The sequence below is a fragment of the Terrapene carolina genome, unplaced genomic scaffold, assembly GCF_002925995.2.
Source record: "Terrapene carolina triunguis isolate 2854851 unplaced genomic scaffold, T_m_triunguis-2.0 Scaffold68, whole genome shotgun sequence".
In the NCBI taxonomy this organism is placed as follows: Eukaryota; Metazoa; Chordata; order Testudines; family Emydidae; genus Terrapene; species Terrapene triunguis.
Window position 1 is genome coordinate 9,568,153 of NW_020664419.1, and position 20,886 is coordinate 9,589,038.

Here is a 20,886-nt window from a genome sequence, read left to right on the forward strand (position 1 = left end):
ATGCCAACTCTGCCCACATATCTACACCAGCAACACCATCACAGGACCTAACCAGATCAGCTACAACATCACCGGCTCATTCACCTGCACGTCCACCAATGTTATATATGCCATCATGTGCCAGCAATGCCCCTCTGCTATGTACATAGGCCAAACTGGACAGTCACTACGCAAGAGGATAAATGGACACAAGTCAGATATCAGGAATGGCAATATATAAAAACCTGTAGGAGAACACTTCAACCTCCCTGGCCACACAATAGCAGATGTAAAGGTAGCCATCTTACAGCAAAAAAACTTCAGGACCAGACTCCAAAGAGAAACTGCTGAGCTCCAGTTCATTTGCAAATTTGACACCATCAGATCAGGATTAAACAAAGACTGAGAATGGCTATCCAACTACAGAAGCAGTTTCTCTTCCCTTGGTGTTCACACCTCAACTGCTAGTGGAGCACCTCACCCTCCCTGATTGAACTAACCTCGTTATCTCCATACTGATTTATACCTGCCTCTGGAAATTTCCATTACTTGCATCTGATGAAGTGGGCATTCACCCACGAAAGCTTATGCTCCAATACTTCTGTTAGTCTTAAAGGTGCCACAGGACCCTCTGTTGCTTTTTACAGATTCAGACTAACACGGCTACCCCTCTGATACTTGAGCTGCCATAGTTCAGAGACAGGAGCACAGATATGTGCTCACCTTTTATTAGATAAAAGAATGTGTGTTCCAGAGCAGTTTTGTTTGTAACAGGTCCTGGGAATTTATTATGGTTCCCAATGCATGCAACTCAGAAAATATTTGGGAAGCACTAGTCTGTTTGTCACTGTCCTTTCCTGTTTCAATTTGGGGTAAAGGGAGGCTGCATTAAATTCCTTCACTCTGTTTGCAGCCACATTCATTTTCTGATCTCACAGTTTCCTTAACAAAAACTGCTCTTCCCAACAAATTCCTCATTTCCCTAAAGCTGGGGCCGAGGGGTTCGGAGTGCTGGGGCAGTTGGGGTGCGTGAGGGGGTAAGGGGTGCAGGTTGTGGGAGGGAGTTAGGGTGCAGGAGGGGGTTCCGAGTTGGGGCAGGGGTTTGGGGTGCAGGAGGCTGTTTGGGGTGCAGGCTCCGGTTGGGTGGTGCTTACGTCAGGCGGTTCCCAGAAGCAGCCAGCACGTCCGGCTCTTAGGCAGAGGGCTCTGTGCACTGCCCACACCAGCAGGGCACTGCCCCCGCAGCTCCCATTGGTCGCAGTTCCCGCCCAATGTGAGCTGCGGAGCCGGTGCTTGGGGCAGGAGCAGCACACGGAGACTTCCCCAGTGCCTAGGAGCCAGACATGCCGGCCGCTTCTGGGAGCTGCGTGGAGCCAGGGCAGGCAGGGAGCCTGCCTTAGCCCCGCTGCGCCGCCGGCTGGACTTTTAGCAGCCTGATCCACCAAAATACCCCTCCACTAACGTCCAACATCCTGGCCTCAAACCAGCCACTATTCTCCAAAATACCTCTCTGTTACTAACCATATGCCTTATACCTAAATACCTCTTCCCCCCAGTAACCCTCTCCCCACAAACCATCCGCCACCAGACACCCTTCCCTTAACAACGAAATACCTTCCAACATGGCCCTCCCCACAAGCCAAGCACCTCTCCCCCATCCAATCCCATACCCCCCACAAGCCACATAACCTCCCCAATCTAACACTTCTCCCCCACACACTTCCCCCCAAAACATACCCTCCCCCCAAACCACATATCCCCCTCCCCCCTCAAAATACCCCTCCCCCATCAGATCACATAGCCCCACCTACCCTTCCCCAAATCTAACATTTCTCCCTCAAAAGCCCCTCCCCCCAAACAACCTTTGATTTACCCCTCCCCCCACAAACCACGCCACGCCACGCCACGCCCCCCCTCCTCTCAACCATTTAACCCTCCCTCCTTCTAGAAATGGCCCCTGCCCCTTTAAACTCCTGCCGGCGTGGGCGGGACTAACCGTTGTCCCGCTCACCCGCGGGGCGCGCCGGGGCCAATCCGTGCTGGGGGTGTCGGCCGCAGCCCCGCCCCCGCCTTGCCAGCCCCGCGGAGCGCGATGGCTGTGGCGGCGAGGAGCCTGGCGCTGGCCGGCCGGGCCTGGCCGCTGCGGCGCTGGTACCGCACGGAGCGGGGGGTGTACGGCTACAAGCCCCGCAAGGCGCAGAGCGCGGACGCCTCGGAGCCAAGCAGGGTTTGCGGGGGCGGCAGAGCAGGTGGGCGAGTCCCTCTGGCCCAGCGCGTGGGGTGCGTGCGTCTGTCTGTCCGGGGGGGTGGAGATCTGTCTGTCCGCCTGTCTGTCCCGGGGGGGGGCACTGCACTGTTCTAGTGGGGCGGCGGCCGGCTATCCGTCCGTCCTTCTGTCCGTATTAGGGTGACCAGACGTCAAATGTGGAAAATGGGGGGTGGGGACCAATTGGTGCCTATATAAGAAAAAGCCCCAAATATCACGGACTGTCCCTATAAAATCGGGACATCTGGTCACCCTAGTCTGTGCTGGGGTGGATTCACAGCCTCGTGTGTCTGTCTGCCCCTGTTGTATTTTGGGGAGGGGCTGTCTGTCAGTCCTGGTTCTGGAGGATGCATCCCTCTCCCCTAGAGCTGGCCACTGTGTGTGTGAGTGTGTGTTGACTTCCTACCCTGAGACAGGGTCCGCCTTTGCCCACCGCCTCCTGAGGAGCTGTTGCTTAGGGTCTGTCAGCACGGCAAAGCGAAGGTGTGATTGTGGCCCAGGGTGAGCATACCCCTGTTAGCTTTGACTTGGGGCTAGCACAGAGAACAACAGCAGTGTAGATGTGGCGCCACGGGCTTCAGCCCGGGCTAGCAACCTGAGTACATACCCAAGTTCTCTGGGGGCTTGCAGTCTGGAGGCACAGTTTAGGCGAGTAAAGACATGCTTGAAAGGTGTGGGAGTAGTGTCCCACTGCTTACCTGATGCCAGAGCCTTTCCCCTCTCCAGGAAAAAGTGCCAAGAAAGAGAGAGTGGGGAAGGTCTCTGGCAGGGGGGAGGCAGAAGGGAAAGGCATGGGCAGCTCCCTGCAGCTGGAGCCCTTCCCGGCTGCAGGGAAAATCTCCAGTAGCTGGGGGAGGAGTGTAGGAAAAGGCCCCACCAGCTCCCCACTAGTAGGGTTGCCAACCTCCCAGGATTGTCCTGGAATCCTGGGAGTTAAATATTAATCTTTAATTAAAGATTAATGTCATGTGATGAAACCTCCTGGAATACATCCAACCAAAAATGGGCAACCCTACCTGCTGTTGGAATCTTTCCACGATGTGGCAAGGAGCCTTTCTGTTCCCAGAGCCTTTGTTTTCCACAGTGGAAGGCTCTGGCATCAAGGAACTGCTAAAGCTTTTCCCCAGCTGTCTCCTCCCCTGCTCCCTTTTCCATGGGGAAAGGCTCTGATAGGGGGAGGGAGCTGAGGAGGGCTCAGTCTTTCCCCGCTGCCTCTCCCCTGCCAGAGACTTTCCAGCAGGAAGCTGCCAGAGGTTTTCCCTGCTGTCTCCCCACTACCAGAGCCTTTCACTTGTGGCACGTAGCTATGCAAACGCTATACATCTTCGCCAGTGGTGTGTAGTGTAGATGTAGCCTTAGATGATACATCTGTACTTGTGTGTTGCATGAATAATCCAGTGTGTTATGGTTTTTACAGTGTATGACAATGATTATTTTTCTGCAGGTGGCAAGGGACCAGGGCCGGCTCCAGGCACCAGCTTACCAAGCAGGTGCTTGGGGCAGCCACTTCAGAGGGGGGGCGGCACGTCCAGCTGTTCGGCGGCAATTCGGCGGACGGTCCCTCACTCCTGCTCGGAGCGAAGGACCTCCCGCTGAATTGCCGCCGCAGATCGCGATCGTGGGTTTTTTTTTTTTTTTTTTTGGCTGATTGGGGCGGCCAAAACCCTGGAGCCGGCCCTGCAAGGGACATTCAAAACCTTTGGAAAATCAGGGTCTCAGAAAGTCCAGGGAAGCTGGGCTGACTAGTCAATGGCTTTGAAAAATCTTGGCTGCAGGCAGTCATGAATCATTGGCTGGCTTTACTGATCATCTAACTCAGGGGTGGCCAACCTGTGGCTCTGGAGCCACATGCGGCTCTTCAGAAGTTAATATGCGGCTTCTTGTATAGGCACCAATTCCAGGGCTGGAGCTACAGGTGCCAACTTTCCAATGTGCTGGGGGTGCTCACTGCTCACCCCCTGGATCTGCCACAGGCCCTACCCCCACTGCACCCCTTCCCGGCCTCTCCACTGATCCTGCAATTTCTGTTTAGAAATTGTCCTTGAACAGGCTACCATTTTCTTGGGTGTCTTTTTTTTGTTTGTTTGTTTGTTTTAATTTATTTATTTATTCACTGACTAACTTGAGCAGCTACTATTCAGTTTGCAGCTTGTTTACATGGGGAAAAAAGTGTGAAGGCAGCATTGTCTAATGCAGGGGTAGGCAACCTATGGCACGCGTGCTGAACGTGGCACTCACACTGCCCGGATCCTGGCCACCGGTCCAGGGGGCTCTGCATTTTAATTTAATTTTAAATGAAGCTTCTTAAACATTTTAAAAACCTTATTTACTTTACATACAACGATAGTTTAGTTATATATTATAGACTTATAGAAAGAGACCTTCTAAAAATGTTAAAATGTATTACTGGCACGTGAAACCTTAAATTAGAGTGAATAAATAACAACTCGGCACACCACTTCTGAAAGGTTGCTTATCCCTGGTCTAATGATACGAGTAAGGAACGAGTTTGTCAGGGGCTGCATGGCCACATGGGGATGGGGGCAGATGTGCCTGACTGAATGGGAGAAGCTAGGGGTCAGTCAGGGTCTGCATGCAGGAGGCTCCGCAACTTTCTAACAGTCCTTTCCCTACCCCCCACCCCACCCCACCCAAAAACCCCAGTTCCATACTTCTCCCACCCACACCCAACAACCCTCCAACTTAATTCCCAGGCTCCTTCCCTCTCCCTCAGCTCCTCTGTTACCCCTGACTCCCCCAAGCCTTTGCACTGCTTCTGAGGGGTGTGGGGAATATGTTTGAGTAATTCATTTAAACTACAGTACACAAAGTTCTGTATTTATTTGCCTAGTAAGGAATCTCTTGGTCCAAAAAAAAAAAAATCCTGAATCTTTTTTTCTTTTGTCTGTATTATTACAAACTTTATTGGTGACAATAAATTACCAAAATAATTGAAACTGCCATGATTATATTGTGTTGTTTTGACAAATACAATATGCAGAATTTTAAAGTATTGTGTGCAGAATTTTTAATTTTGTGGTGCAGAATTCCCCCAGGAGTTATGCATGGAGTGACAATGGCATAGAGAATACACTTATAAAGTTTGTGGATGATACCAAGGTGCGAGGGTTGCAAGTGCTTTGTAGGATAGGATTAAAATTCAAAATGATTTGGATAAACTGGAGAAATGGTCTGAAGTAAATAGAATGAAATTCAATAAGGACAAGTGCAAAGTACTCCACTTAGGAAGGAACAATCAGTTGCACACATACAAAATGGGAAATGACTGCCTAGGAAGGCGTACTGGGGAAAGGGATCTGGGAGTCCTAGTGAGCCACAAGCTAAATATGAGTCAACAGTGTTACACTGTTGCAAAAATGAACCTCATTCTGGGATATATTAGCAGGAGTGTTTGTAAGCAAGACATGAGAAGTAATTCTTCTGCTCTACTCCACATTGATATGGCCTCAATTAGAGTATTGTGTCCTGTTCTGGGTGCCACATTTCAGAAAAGATGTGGAAAAATTGGAGAAAGTCCAGAGAAGGGCAACAAAAATGATTAAAGGTCTAGAAAACTTGACCTATGAGGAAAGATTGAAACTTTTTTTTTTTTTTGTTCAGTCTGGAGAAGAAAAGACTGAGGGGGGGACATAACAGTTTTCAAGTACATAAAATGTTGTTACAAGAAGGAGGGAGGTAAACTGTGCTCATTAATCTCTGAGAATAGGACAAGAAGCAATGGATTTAAATTGCAGCAAGGGAAGTTTAGGATGGACATCAGGAAAAACTTCCTGTCAGAGTAGTTAAATATTGGAATAAATTGCCTAAGAGATTGTGGAATCTCTGTCATTGGAGGTTTTTAAGGGCAGGTTAGACAGTCACCTGTCAGGGATGGTCTATAATACTTAGTCCTGCCATGAGTGCAGGGGACTGGACTAGACGACCTCTCGAGGTCTCTAGGGCCTGTATTCTGACCACTAAACTGATGTTATTAATAGGTTAGCAGTGCATGTGCTAAATTTGTTCTCTGTTTTCCCCTTTATATTTAGCTGATCATGGCCTTGCTCGTTTAGTAACGGCATACTGTGAACATGGCCACAAAGCTGCCAAAATTAACCCTTTGTTTGCTGGCCAAGCTGTGATGGACATGGTACCTGAAATTCGAGTGCTGACAGAAGTGCTTCGGGGACCTTTCAATACCACAGGTAAGTCTGCTTCCTAGTGCACAGCTGATGTGGGCTGTGTTTGGAATCTGTCAGACAAAGGAAATGGTTGAGCTTTTTCTTTTTCCTGTAGGATGAAAATGAGGTAATACTTCAACATTAGTATGGCAAACTGTCTTCATGGTTTTTGTTAAGGCTGAGGGATTTTAAGAGATACGGACAGCTATGGGATAGCAAAGAGAAAGTTTTCAGTATCAATCACTGCTAAAGCTGCAGTAACACCTTTAACTGAGGGAGCCTTCTAGCTGGAAATGCTGATAAGGGCGTGGTCCTGTTTAGTTCAGAAATAACTCAAAATCCTCAGGCTACAATAGGCAGGAACTAAAAGCATAGATTAAAATCTCTGCAAACATGCAAAAATTTAGGTCCTGGTCAGAAATTTGTGCCTCAGACCACTTCTAACTATAATTATGGAAATTTAAGATGGAAAAGACTTGGTCATCTATTGATCAGTGCAGGATTGTTTCCTGCAGCATTTTTTTTTTTCTGGTGCTTTATCTAATCTGCCTTTAAGAGATGCAAACACTGAAACTTCTACCATGTCCTTCTGGAAGTTATTTCACAGCATCTCACTGCCTGGTAGGTGTTTTCTAATATGCATTCAAAATTATAAATATTCTCAATACAACACAGGAATTTATTGACGGGGCCATTGCACATTGGTCCTGTACTACCTAACAAAAGGCTAGCTGTAATGGCACATGTGGAAATGAGTGCTCCACTAGCTCTGCAGTTTCTGTTGCCTTAGGCATTCAGCATCATATCCACTTCTCACTAATAATTTAGTCAGTCCTTAAAATGTTCTTACCCTAAATGATTGCCTGTATGAAAGAGCCGGTTGGTGCATTGCTGTTTAGTGAGGCAGTTCTTGGGGAGGAAAAACATATTTTATCTTATCTAAATATAAATTCTTCTATTATACCAGTCAGTGTGGCAGCTGAATGCCCAGCTTATAACATTTCCTGAAACCTCATAATAACTCTTAGGTAACTCTGTAATTGTTAATGTAGCTTTCAGGTTACATATTAATAGTATACCGTGTTCAACTACATTATCAAGCACTACAGTAACAGAGCCACTGTGGTCCAGTGGCTAGGGCACTGGTGTGAAAATCAGAAGACCTGGCTTCTCTTCCTGGCTCTACCACTAACTCATTGTTACCTTGGATCACTCAGATTCTCTGTACACCTTGTTTTCCCCATCTGTGAAGTGGGTAGGTCTGTATTGCACTAGTGCTTGGGGGGCCCCAATAATCCATCAGGGTCTCATTGGGCTAGATGCTATACAATACGTAGTAAAAAGACAACTCTGATTGAAAAAGCTTACAGTGATACATACCATTCTTTGGAAGGTGTCTATAGCACTTCCAAAGATACATACCATTCTTTGGAAGGTGTCTATAGCACTTCCAAAGATACATACCATTCTTTGGAAGTGCTATAGACATCTTAAGTGTTTTTAACACTGTAGTGTTTTTATAAAGATTCTTGAGAACTTTGCCTTCAAATGAAGAGTAGCTGGACAGGACACGAAATTGTGTTTTCAAATCGTGTTTTCAAATCATTACTCACATTGTTATTTAATAGATCACTTTTTTTTTTTTTTTTTTTTTTTTTTTTTTTTTTGGTCATCCCAGGGCTCCTGAACATGGGAAAGGAAGAGGCTTCCTTAGAGGATGTGTTGACTTATCTTGACCATGTATATTGTGGACATATTTCTATAGAAACAAGTCAGCTGTCAAGCTTGGAGGAGAAAGAATGGTTTGCTAAAAGGTTTGAGCAATTAAAACAGGAGGCATTTACAACAGAAGAGAGAAAGCATTTGTCTAAAGTGATGCTAGAATCTCAGGTACACTGTATATCTTTATTATTTATATTACAGTAGTGCCTATGAGCCCCAGTCATGAACCAGGACCCATTGTGCTAGGCACTGTATAGGCCTTGCTGGAGCCCTAGGCATAACTAGCAGTATGAACCAAAAGCTGTGAACCAGAATAGGCATGGCCTTGGTAGAACACAAGGTGTCTGCTAACCAAGGAAGCACATTCCTGACCAGGGAGGATGGTACAAAAACAGATTTCTCAGGTAACTACATAAACTCATTCCTAAGAAAAGAGACGAGCACGCTGACACCTCATAAAGATGAGGAGGGGATAACGGGATGATGGATTAGGATGTCTTATTCAAATGAGCAGGTACAAGTATAAGGGTAACAACATCTGGAGAGTAATAAGTAACTTGTTTCCTTTAATGTATAAAAGGGGAAGTCATAGGAGAGGCATCTTTATACTAGTGTAGGGGACAGCAACCTGGTGTGCTGGTTGAACTGGTACCTTGTCACAGGCATACATGTGTTTTAATGTACCCATAGTTCCTATGGCACACTAGGAACGTGCTTTGACAATAAACCTGGCCGAGCGCCTTCACCACCAAACCAAGCCTGTGGGCTTTATGAATAACATTGAGGTCTGCTGAATCAACACGTTGCACTGTTTGCTTGCAGCTGACACCAGAGCTCCAGGAACAGCAATGCTCGCTGCATTAACAGTGCTGCAGTAACAGCAGCACTAACAACACACTACAAACACTAGGGGGAAAAACATCAACCCCTGCCCCCACCTTCCCCAAACAGACTCTACACGATAAGCTTACTGTCTAAATATACATGTGTTTGAGATGGGCAAGACCTGAGCTTTATCTGATGGATGCAGTGTAGAAACAAAATAATTCTAGTTGGAGGGAGTTATTCACATTAACTACAGCAGCAATTCTTAAAAGAAAACTGCAGTGCTTTACTCTGTTAGTAGTTGATTGCATGGGGAACAGTGAGGTATTGCTCTCAAGGAGACGTCAGGCACATGTGCTGCTGTTCCAGTGTTCTGTGTTTCCCTTCCAGTTTCACCCTCCCTATCTGTCAGTTGTTCCCCTCATCATCAGCTTCTAGTCACAATCTCTCTCAACAGGGAATATTCTGGAAGAAAGCCCTTTATTATTTAGAGAGGAGGGTAGCTAAATGTGGGCATGATCAGGGTTCTGGTAGCGTTGCTCTGGCGAAATAGCTGGTTGGATAGTGCTGCCAAAGCATTTGGCAAAGGAGCTCTTGTCTCATTCCCAGTGCGTTCTGTAAGGGGCAGTGAAAGGCTCCCTCCTGCGGCCCTGATAAAGTGTGTGGGCTGAGTGTTTTGGGGGACTCTAGCCAAATATTTCCATAATGTAAAATTTTGTGGGTTTTTTCATTTTACTTTTTCTCTTATTCATATAGTGGCACAAGAGTATTTATATGAAGATGTTCCTGCTTCTGGCTTTCATGTGGCCCAAATTTCTCTGTGCAAATGAGTGTTATGTGCTTCGTTGCTTTTTTTTTTTTTAATTATTTTTTTAAATGCAGTTGACAGGCTTATTTCCCTCAGTGGCTGTTTCATTAAGGAAGTTAGCAATCTAGGGTTTTTCCTGACCCTACTGAAATAATTGCAAATTTTCCTTTGGCTTCAGTAGTACCAGGATTGCCCTCAGGGTCTAGAGAAGATTGTATATGAAATGTTGCTCCTGCTGCACCTTTGTGTGTATGTTTTTAAATTCAAGGCTGCTGAGTATTGGCTAACTACAAACAAATACCAGCCGGCCAGACTCTGAGGCTGTTGCTCAATTAAACCTTCTCAATTACAGTTTTAGGACATGTCTACACTATGTCGCTCAGGGTGTGTGTGTGACATAAATTGCACTGGCATAAGTGGTAGTGCACGCAGCGCTATGTTGGCAGGAGGGCTTCTCCCACTGACATAGCAACTGCCGCTTGTTAGGGGTGATTTAATTATGTCTATGGGAGAGCTCTTTCCCATTGGCATAGAGCAGCTACACTTGAGATCGTACGGTGGCGCAGCTACATTGGTACAGCTGTGCCACTGTAAGATCTCTAGTATAGACATAGCCTATATCTGGGTAAGGAATGGTGTCCCTAGCCTCTGTTTGTCAGAGGGTGGAGATGGATGGCAGGAGAGAGATCACTTGATCATTGCCAGTTAGGTTCACTCCCTCTAGGGCACCTGGCATTGGCCACTGTCGGCAGACAGGATGCTGGGTTGGATGGACCTGTGGTTTGACCCAGTATGGCCATTCTCATGTTCTTATTTTCAGTCCATAGTTGTAAACACTGCAGGAATTTTTTACACTTTAAGGTTTCTCCAAAAACTTTGTTGCACAGAACTAGTGAGGGGAAAAACTAGACATAGAACTGAGTGTCTTTTCCTCTTCCTTTCCAACTCAACAGTACTTGTGCCTGAGCAACCAGGGCCATGTATAATACTAATCAAAATAATATATTGCACATTGGATCAGAGGCTCTTAAGGCTAACGAATGCTAACGAACTTGGCTTCCTAATGCCCCTGTGAAATAACTTTGTTAGTAACACCATTTTCAGATTGAACAAGTTGACTCTCTGTGCCACCCTTCACATTGTGTCATGTTCTTCCTACATCTCCTGACGCATGTATGTGTTTGGGAGGTAAGGGGGGAAGGAATGCGTGATCTTACATCCTAACATAAAACTAGACACTGGCTGATCTCTCATTTGATCTCAGTCATAGCCTCTTGTACTAGATTGGGTGTGGGTAGGTGAGAAAGGTCTGCTGAGGCGAGCTGGGGTTTTGTTCGGGTTTATACGCTGCATAGAATTGTGTAACTGGTGCTTTTATAGGAAGTCCAATATTGTGTTCAATGACTTGTAGTCATACTCTGCTGTTTCTATCAGGAGTTTGACCGCTTCCTGGCCACCAAGTTTGCCACAGTGAAACGATACAGTGGTGAAGGAGCAGAGAGCATGATGGGTTTTTTCCATGAGTTGTTAAAGATGTGTGTGTACACTGGGGTGACAGACATCATTCTTGGAATGCCTCATCGAGGAAGGCTTAATCTCCTCACTGGGCTGCTTCAATTTCCACCTGAGGTAAGGGACAGATTGTCTCACTAGCATTGGCTTGCTGTTTACTCAGATTTTGGTGTAATAAGTTTATTTGACAAGAAAATATCTCATTGCCAGCGCTTGAGTACAAGTGATAGGTCAATTTATGTGAGCGCATACTTCTTCCTGCCATGGATTCTGCAGATCTCCCTGTGAAAATGCTTAGAGAATTGCAAGAAAAGGGCTTAAATAGCAAGGTCCAAAGGGTTATATGACTTCACCCAAAGTGAAGTGACTTAAAACAAAACAAACAAAAACATCTCCAAAATTTGTAACATAAATACAAATGTGCATTGTGTAACTAATCTTATTTCTATGCAGCTGATGTTCCGTAAAATGCGTGGCTTAAGTGAGTTTCCAGAGAATTCACCAGCGATTGGGGATGTCCTGTCCCACCTGACATCCTCTGTAGATCTAGACTTTGGTTCGCACCGCCCTCTGCATGTCACCATGTTGCCTAATCCATCACATCTAGAAGCAATTAATCCGGTGGCTGTTGGCAAGACACGCGGAAGGCAACAGTCTCTTCTTGATGGAGATTACTCGCTAGACAGTGCCGCGCAAGCTGGAGACAAAGTCATCTGCCTACAGGTACTTGGAGAGCTCAGTAACAAATTTTCCCAAATGAGAGTATGAAAGATGATACTTGGTGTAAAGTTTGTAAATCAGAGGAGAGGCAAAGAGCTAGGTTTATTCACTGTTAGAAAAAAGGAGATCTCCAGATGACAACGCAGCTGGCATAGTTTTAAAGAATCCCAGTTTTAAGATTTCCAAGCCAATGATCTCTATCTGGACTTTTTTGTTGTTGTTGAAAGCTGCACACATCTGTTTCCCCTAACAGCCATTTTGCCATTTTTGCAGTTTAAACTGTCATGCTCACCCATTGTTTCTAATCAGGGTGATTAGAGCTTGAACTAGAACCAAGCAGGGAACCTTCAGTCTCCCAGCCTCTGAAAACATGTCCTTGGAGAAAAATGAACAACAAACACTGCAGTGTGTATTATCCATTGGAGTATGTGGTCGTGGTGAGGGAGGTGTCTCAGCACTGTACTGTCCAGGTAAATCTTTCCTGGCTACCAAAAGGGGTTCTCTCTCCTTCAGAACTGCATCGAAATTGTGAAAAACCCTCACAGTTGTTAAAGAGATTTTTTTCCTCCATTCTGTTGAGTCCACAACTGAGAACTCCGCTCTTAGACTTTTAGAAACTAGGAGTAAATAGGGAACTGGGGAAGAACTGTTTCATGCCAAGAGCAATGAACATGGAGGACATTAGTGGGGAAATAATTGGAATTAAAGAAATGCCTCAGTTTGCTTCTGGAGAGGGAGATTGATGGACTGTTGGAAAGAGAGGTTAAGATAATGCAAAAATGTCACTGTTGGGACTGGATGGCCTCATTCATGTTTCCAACAAAACAGTGCAGCTTTTTGCATTTGCTGAACTTTTTTTTTCTTTCTTTGTTTTTAAACAGGAGACTTACTTGCATTTTATTTGTTTGGTAAAACATGCCCTTGAGCTTACTAGCTCGTTCCTCCCCTTGCATTAGCTAGTGATCTCTCTGGTGTGAAGCTCAGGTTCCAAATTGAACTGTGTAACACATCTATTTTTTTTTTCCTTGTCCATTCTGCAAAACTGGCAACACTGTATGATGCTCTAGTGGATTGACCTGGAGTTTAGAGAGGATATGGAAAACTGTCTTGTTTGTGTGGCCTTTTTGTGATACCTCTTCTTGTGGAGACAGTGAGGGAAGTGATCTCATAAACTTAAACAGGTGTAACTCTTTCCCCTCCTGCAAAACACAGATGTTCAGGGAGCAACCAGGCCCTGTTTGTTTTTTGGTGTTTCCTGTTAAACTAGTATTGGTCTCAGATCTTCTACCCACTTCTGTGCAACACAAGCCAACTCCCATGTGGGGGATTGCTGTCAGGCTTAGTATAGCTTTGTTATATTGATGATCATGTGGTGTTTTTAATAGGGGTTTGGGTCAGGCACTAAAAATAAAGAGAACATAGGACTACGGTGGTTATTGGTTGGGGGCACTCAGCCAGTCAAGAAGGAGAAAATAGGTATAAAGCTCTTCTTCTTTCAGAGTCTCGGTCTTAGAGCCTCACTTCAGGCTTTTTTTGCACAGCTCCCTGCAAGTTATTTCCTCTTCCCAGTGATGAGTGTAGAAATTCTCAAGGCTGGCTTGCTCTAGTTCTCTTTGCTCACTTACTTTTGGCTAGGGACAGTAGTATTGGCATGGGAGCTGGCAGCTGGCTCCTTCTCTCTGTTTTATGGCTGGTTATAGATGGTGAAAGGGAAGCAGTACAGCTAAAATGGCAGTGAGACTAACAGTGAACCCAGTTCTCCAGATCTTCCTTCACAACATTTCTGGATGAAGTTCTATATCCCAAGATTGTAAAAAGGGTCCATTTGGGAGCTAAACATCTGTAAATATCCTCAGTACTTCTCCATCTCTTATGCCTGAGTTATCAGTTTTTTACCTCGCATTCCTTGACTCCCTCTTTCATTGACACATTCTGTTTAAAGTCCATAAATATGGCCTCCTGATATGTGTTTCATTCCAATATCATCATACAGACCATTTCTCATGAGTGGGATAAGCCTGGTGACATACCATTAGACTGCTGAGGTAACCTATAATATTCTCTTTGAAATATGATTATAAATGGCAGGGGGAATTTCTGTCCATAGTGCAAGACTATAAAATACAATTATTGCTAGCATGGTTTCAGCTGTAGTCTGGACAGGTCATAAAGCACCTGGCATGAACCAGTACAGGAAATGAGAACTGGTCTAGATGGGCCACATTTCTGCTCTGGTGTGGGAATTTGTTTTGAGTCATGCTGGGCTTTTAGATATGTATGGCCAAAAACTGGCATTTATATGTGTTGATTTAAGCGTCTTGGGCCCGTGGCTTGTGTGTCTTGCGGCTTCCATCCATTTACTTTTTTTGTTTGTTTTAAAGCTCTTTAAAGGATTTGTTTTTCCTGTAGTTGTAACTTCTGGCCAGGAATGCAGGGAAGTCACCTCTAGTTAAGCTTAGAGAAGGAGCATTTCCTAAGAATTTCAACATATGTTATGGAGGTGTGAGTTTTTGTTTGTGTGTTTTTGTTTTTTTTGTTAAACCAACTTTTATATTCAGCTCTTACTCTCCCAAGATCTCAGCACAGCTGCATTCTAACTTCAAGATAATTTCAGAAATTCTGTCCAAACCACAAGTGTGAGGAAAGGAAAAGATTCCAGCATCTGGAGCAGTTTTGAAATAGTTATCAATTTTGTAAGAAGGGGTAAGGAAAATATTGCATAATCTTTTTCCATTCTATGATCAAGCCTCTCTGAACTCGCCATTCACTGTAGTGGAAAAGATCAAACTTCTGCAAGTTCTTGGATAATGGAACTCTAATCGTGTGCATGACTTCCGTTTTTAATGATTCCTACTGTCTGGCCCATTGACCTATCTCTCTGTAATCATCGCTCACTGACTGAGACTTAAGAATTGCCCATCTCTTTCCCTCAGTTACTCTTCAGTAACTTCTGAAGGGGGTGAAATTAAGGCTCAGACTATTATTGAAGACTGAGCTGATAAATAAGCAGTAGTGGCCTCCTAATCGGGCATTGTCTAGAAACTAGTGACCAGCCAGAGTAGTTGTGGACCATAAGCAAACCCAACCAAAGGAAACGTCTGACCTGCAGGACATTGTGTTTGTTTTCAACCTTGGAAATATTCTTAAGTTACAACATCCCTCCCCCCCCAAAAAAATTGTGACTCAAAAGTTGCCATTGATACAGTAATCTTGACATTTCTCTAACTATTGTGAGCTAGTGGTGTGAGCACAGGTCTGAGAGCCAGACCTGCCCTTGACTCCTCTCCTTGAGCAAGGCACCTGTGGTCTGACTTTCAGTAGCACTGCGCACCTGCCGTTTCTTTTACTGTGGATTTCTCAGCATCTCTGAAAATCAGGCCATTAGCCTCTCTGTGCCTCAGGTTCCCCTTCCCCAAAGTAGGGGTTGTGCCTGTTGTGAAGATTTAATTAGCTATGGTGATTTTAATTACAAGAGGACTTCTATGACAGTGGTAGGTCATGGGAAAGAGATTTCAGTCCATCAGTTTTTAAAACCTAATTACAGAGATTAAGACATCAGCCAACAGTATTTTATTTTTTTCTCCCTCAAATGTAATATGGAGGCTGCCAGAAAAATCCTTTACTACATTGCTGGGTTATCTATATAAACAAACTTATTTCTCCAGGAGTTGTTTTACGGAAACAACTAGGTCTAGCCTGTTCGTGTTAAGGTATTTTAAAGGACATCCTAGATTTGAGAAGCATATGAGACATAATACATTCTTCCTCCCCCCCAAAAACAAACAAACAAACAAAAAACCCCTTCCTCTGCAAACCCAGTAAATTCCAGGAGGACTCAAATGCCATGGGCAGAATTGAAAGGGATGCTCACGTCTGATACCAGTGAGGTTGTTTCTTGTCTATCCCCTTAGATTTTGCCACCAGATTCCATTACCCAGCTCCATCCAGCTCTTTTATACAAATAAAACCTTCCCTATCCTTAGCCCCATGTCACACATGCCCTAATAGTTTATTTACCACTAGGCACCCTCCTGCCTTCTAATTTTCCCCTTTTTCTTTGGGGGTGAGGGGAATGGCCAAAGTAACTTCCCATGGAAGCGTCTCTGATTCCCTTCCATAGCCTAATCTCCTTGACACCCACAATGTGCACTTTCTTCTTCCCTCCTTCTGAATAAAATGACCACTGTGCAATGAAACCTTCACTAAAGCTTTGTCTACACTAGCACTTTTGTTGGCAAAACTTTTTTGTCGGTCAGAGGTGTGAAAAAACACACCCCTGACTGATATAAGTGTCACCGACAAAAGCGTCGGTGTGGACAGCGCTATGGCAGCGGGAGACGCTCTTCCGCCGACAACTTCCGCTGCCCATTGGGGGTGGCTTAATTATGCCGCTGGGAGAGCTCTCTCCTGCCGGCATAGAGCGGCTACACAAGAGACTTTGCTGCAGTACAGCTGTAAGGTCCATAGCGTAGACATAGCCTAAGGGGCCTACCTTCAGTAGAGACAGGAAGGATGGACCAGTGGTTAGGGCATGAGCCTGGGGCTCAGGAGACCCAGATTGAATTTTCTATTCTGCTACAGACTTCCTGTGTGACCTTGGGCAACTCACTGTCTTTCTGTGCTTCAGTTTTACAGATGGGGGAAATATTAGCATTTCCTTAGCTCACAGTGGTGTTGAGGCATTCAAGATTCCAAGGCAATCAGATACTATAGTAAGAGGGTGGGGCATATAAAATACCGTAAATTAGAGAACAGGCAGCCTCATGCCTTACGTGACCCTTTGATGTGGTTTCCAATATAATCTGGATTCCCTTATTAAAATGTCGTCTAGTTGAAGCCTGGCCTGTGGTAGAATTCACCCTTTCTCTGGATACTTCTGAACCATCCCTGCCAGTGACAACTTATTTCAGAGGCTCATCAAAATGCTTCAGAAGAGCAAGTCCTTTGCCTTTGGAGTGCACCAGATAGCACCAAGTATCCGGTGTTTAAAACCAAATAATCCTTGAGGAATGATCCCTTACAGTGTCTCTCATTCCCTTCCTGTCCATTTCCAATTACAGAAGCTGAACAGTTTTCTCTTCGATCAATGTGCTCTGGATTTCTCAGATACAAAGTATAAATTTAACACCAAAATACACATAAGAGAAGTTATGCCATTGGAGGAATTCTGCGCAAAAAATTAAATTCTGTGCACAATGTTTTAAAACGGTGCATATTTTATTTGTCAAAATAACACAATATAATGATGCTCCCACTGGCAGCTTCAGGCAACTTGGGCTCCCGCTGGCAGCCCTGGGCGGGTGGGGGGAATCACAAATTCTGTGTGGAACATTAATTCTGTGCAAATTCTGCATTGTGTAGTGGCACAGAATTTCAGCAGGAGTTAAGTTTGCTTGCAAAGTGGAGTTGCTGCTTTCCTTGGTTGTAGAGGCGGGAGCACTCTGCTTTTCATACTCCTGGTGCACAGATTAGAGGCCTTTTCTGTGGCAATAATTCAGAGTCAAAGCTTTCTGTGGAAGACCCTTGTTAAAATATTAGCATCAAAATCCTTGAGTATAACTTGGTTCAATCAACCTTTAGTAAAGATTATTAAGCAATTTGCTGGTGCACTGAGTGAATGTTTGTCGTGAGTTTCACTATATTATTTTCTGCTTTCTTGTACCTTAAGTGGACTGGAAGACCCAAGAAGCTTTTTCTTCAGTAGAATGAAATGTCATGGCTGGAGGCTAGCTGTTTACTGAGGGGGGCAGATTTAAGTAGAAAGAGGGCATGAGACTTAAATTCTCAAATATCAAATGTCCTGTAACCTTGTGTGCTGGGTTCTGAGGAGCGTTTTTCAGTGACACACTCTGAAGGTCTTAGAAGGATACCAGAGCATTGGCCGACAAGCCTTTTCAGTTGCTTTAGTGTGTTTACTGGAATGAAGCTGGTGCTATTGAGTGGGACCATGCAAAATGGAGGCTTTTGGAGAGCAGCAAAACAGCTGGAGCGAGAAGTGAAATCCTTTCCGAGATGCCAGAAACTTGCCACGGTTCATTTCTAAATACGCAGAGGGAGCGTCATGGTCAGGAGTGGAAACGGGACTGAACGCTGAGGGTCTCTCTTGTAACGAGTAATCCCTGCTTATCTGTGGTGCCTGCTTGTAAAGGCGAACTGAGAAGTTTTATTAGAACTATTTAAAATCCGGCGGTTTCATGTCACCAGGGCTTCACATGCGCATTCTCTTCAATTGTGTTGTGGCTGGGTTTGTATCTACAGAGTATCAATTGAGTCCTGAGACACTGAACCCTGAATCTGAAGGTAAGACCCTCACCTGGTTTTACCTAGCAGCTTCATAAAGCTTCTAATATTTAATGATTTTGACTAGAGAGAGGCTTTAATAGAACCTCAGTCTGAATCACCCTGAACTCTGGGGAAGTTTGGATTCAAGCTCTGCAACTAAAGACCGTATCTAGTTTCAGTGCAGACCCATAATTGAGCCCAGTGTCTTCAACTTTTTCAAAAACCTGGGTTGTTTGTAACTTTTTTAATAAATAAGTTTCTTCAGATATGTTTTTAATTGTATTTATTTAGGATCTTCAGTAGCTCTCAATCCCTTTTTAAAAACCTTTTTATCTTACTTCTAAATACTTCACTTATGTTTGTTTTCATCCCTTTTTTTATCCTCTCTTCGTATCTCTATCCTCTGCCGCTATTTACTGAAGTGTAGACAGACAGAAGCCATTTATACTTGGGCCTGCAATATTTAATTTTTGGGGGCGGGGCAGTGTATCATATGGTGACTGGCTTATTTTTGTTCACTGATCTTTTACTGAAAATATACTGCAGACTACTGACTGTCACTGTTACACTTGACCCACCATGTTAGGTTATAATGCGCTGTGTAATAGTAAAGTCTATATTAAGAGATTATAGGTTTGCTCCAAGCAGATAAGTGTTCAGCCAATATATGCACAGTTGCTGGCCGTGACTTTTCATTGGAGTTAAAAGATTATATAAAATCTATCAAATTAGCATGGGAGTGAGTGGCTGGTATTAATAGGGCTAGATGATCACTCTAAAAGATCTTGTGTCATGGATTTTTTTCTCATTGTGACACCTCTCTTTCAGCAATGGCTACTAACAAATCCTTTTCTGTCTCCGTCTATAATTTAGGTTCATGGTGATGCTGCTTTCTCTGGTCAAGGGATTGTTCCTGAAACGTTGACACTCTCTAATCTCCCACATTTCAGAGTTGGTGGAAGCATCCATTTGATTGTTAATAATCAGCTGGGTTACACCACTCCTCCAGACCGAGGAAGATCGTCGCTATACTGTAGCGATATTGGTATGTGTAAAAGGGTCACCAGACAAGTGGTTATGTAACCTGTGTAAAATAAATTTAAACTCCGGTGTGAATGTCAAGTACAACTTCCTCTTTTGGTTTTCACAGCTAGTGTTCATGTGTCCCAGGGAATCTTTTTCCACACTAATGATGAATTAGGTAAATTGGACTTGTTAATAGAATACACTTTGCTAATAATAATCTAAACACACAAAATTTTCATGTACTTCATGACAAATATTTAATAGAGAAAATTTACATAGTATTTTTACAGAATGCTACAGAATGTTTACGAGGCTATTGTGAAGTTTTATCAGTAACCAACTTTAAATTTGACAAGTGTTTCAAGTATGTTTTGTGATGCAGTATGAGACTTTATTGCTGATTCATTGAATTCAACAAACTTTTTTTTTTTAAACACAGTGGGTCTCTGAAGCACTGACTTACCAAGGTTCTACTGTATGACTGTATCTTGGTTGTGATTGTAGTGTAACTGGTGGACTTGTGTGTTCAAAGAAGTGGTTGAAATATGAGGTTGATGCCACTACTTGAATAAGGTCAACAAAGGGTCTCTTTCTCTGATTTATCTTTGTTCACAAATCTGCTTTGATTAGCTAGATAGTATATGCTTTATCCTTCCCAAGTATGTAGATGTGATTATATCCCCTACAACTAAAAACATATTAATGTCTTGGGCGTTTCACAGTAAATCTTTGTTTCATGGCTTTAGCAAACCAGATGTTATAGGGTGGACCCATGATAACTGATAGGGAAAGCAAATTGCATTCCATTTTCTCCCTGCATTGGTTTTGTGGCTCACATCTCTAGATTTCCTTTCCCTGTTGTGTATTGGTTGTGACATGGTTTATTATCCATTTGTGTCCCTGGAGGGTGATCAGGTCAGAGAACTGTGGTATTCTATGTGGAGAGGAAAAAAATTCACCAGACGGGCCAGGGAAATAGCTGGAGCATGCTAACTTTCCTGGAACATATAAAAGGAAGTACAAGCCAATATCTGGGAACTAGATGATTTGCTGCCTAGACAGTCTAGTTGCCACACAGAGGGAAGGGAACTCTAATGTGAGCTTGGGGGTTTCTTCTGCTTATTTGAAAAGACTTTAATTCTGACAAACCTGTCCGGGGTCTGCTGGGAGCAACCTAGCATGAGTGGATTAGGGGAAGGACTGCTTCTGACCAAGGAAATGTTGTACAGATTTCAGATAAACCCTGCTTCAGGTTGAAAACTATATTTTGTTTCTCTTCTGGAGCAAGATGCAACCAGAAGACTGCCAGCCTGTGAGGGCTTTAGTTTCCATCCAGAATGAGAGGATCCAGGGACTGTTAGAAGCTTTACTTCACTCTGGAACCATACTGTGGACCCATCTGCACACATGCACAGGGTCAAGGCAATTGTAACAACCCAAAAAGACTCTTCTCCCTGCTCACATTGACAGGATCTCTCTGGATTTTTTTTGGCCTCTCTTGGATGCACTGAGCAGAGATCACATGTTGGGTTCCAGTGAGCATATCCCATGTGCTCATTCGCCTG

General features: G+C 44.3%; 1 protein-coding gene across 1 annotated transcript in view; it reads left to right on the plus strand.

Annotated features, from left to right (window-relative positions):
• The first annotated feature begins 2,043 nt into the window (after positions 1 to 2,043).
• DHTKD1 (dehydrogenase E1 and transketolase domain containing 1) overlaps positions 2,044 to 20,886 on the plus strand; it is a 42,257-nt gene continuing 23,414 nt past the window's right edge. Inside the window, exons 1-6 of the mRNA XM_024210877.3 lie at positions 2,044 to 2,228; positions 6,295 to 6,450; positions 8,105 to 8,316; positions 11,216 to 11,410; positions 11,747 to 12,016; positions 19,169 to 19,340. Coding sequence (XP_024066645.2) covers positions 2,072 to 2,228; positions 6,295 to 6,450; positions 8,105 to 8,316; positions 11,216 to 11,410; positions 11,747 to 12,016; positions 19,169 to 19,340 — 1,162 coding nt within the window. The 5' untranslated portion in view covers positions 2,044 to 2,071. The remainder of the gene's footprint in view (positions 2,229 to 6,294; positions 6,451 to 8,104; positions 8,317 to 11,215; positions 11,411 to 11,746; positions 12,017 to 19,168; positions 19,341 to 20,886) is intronic.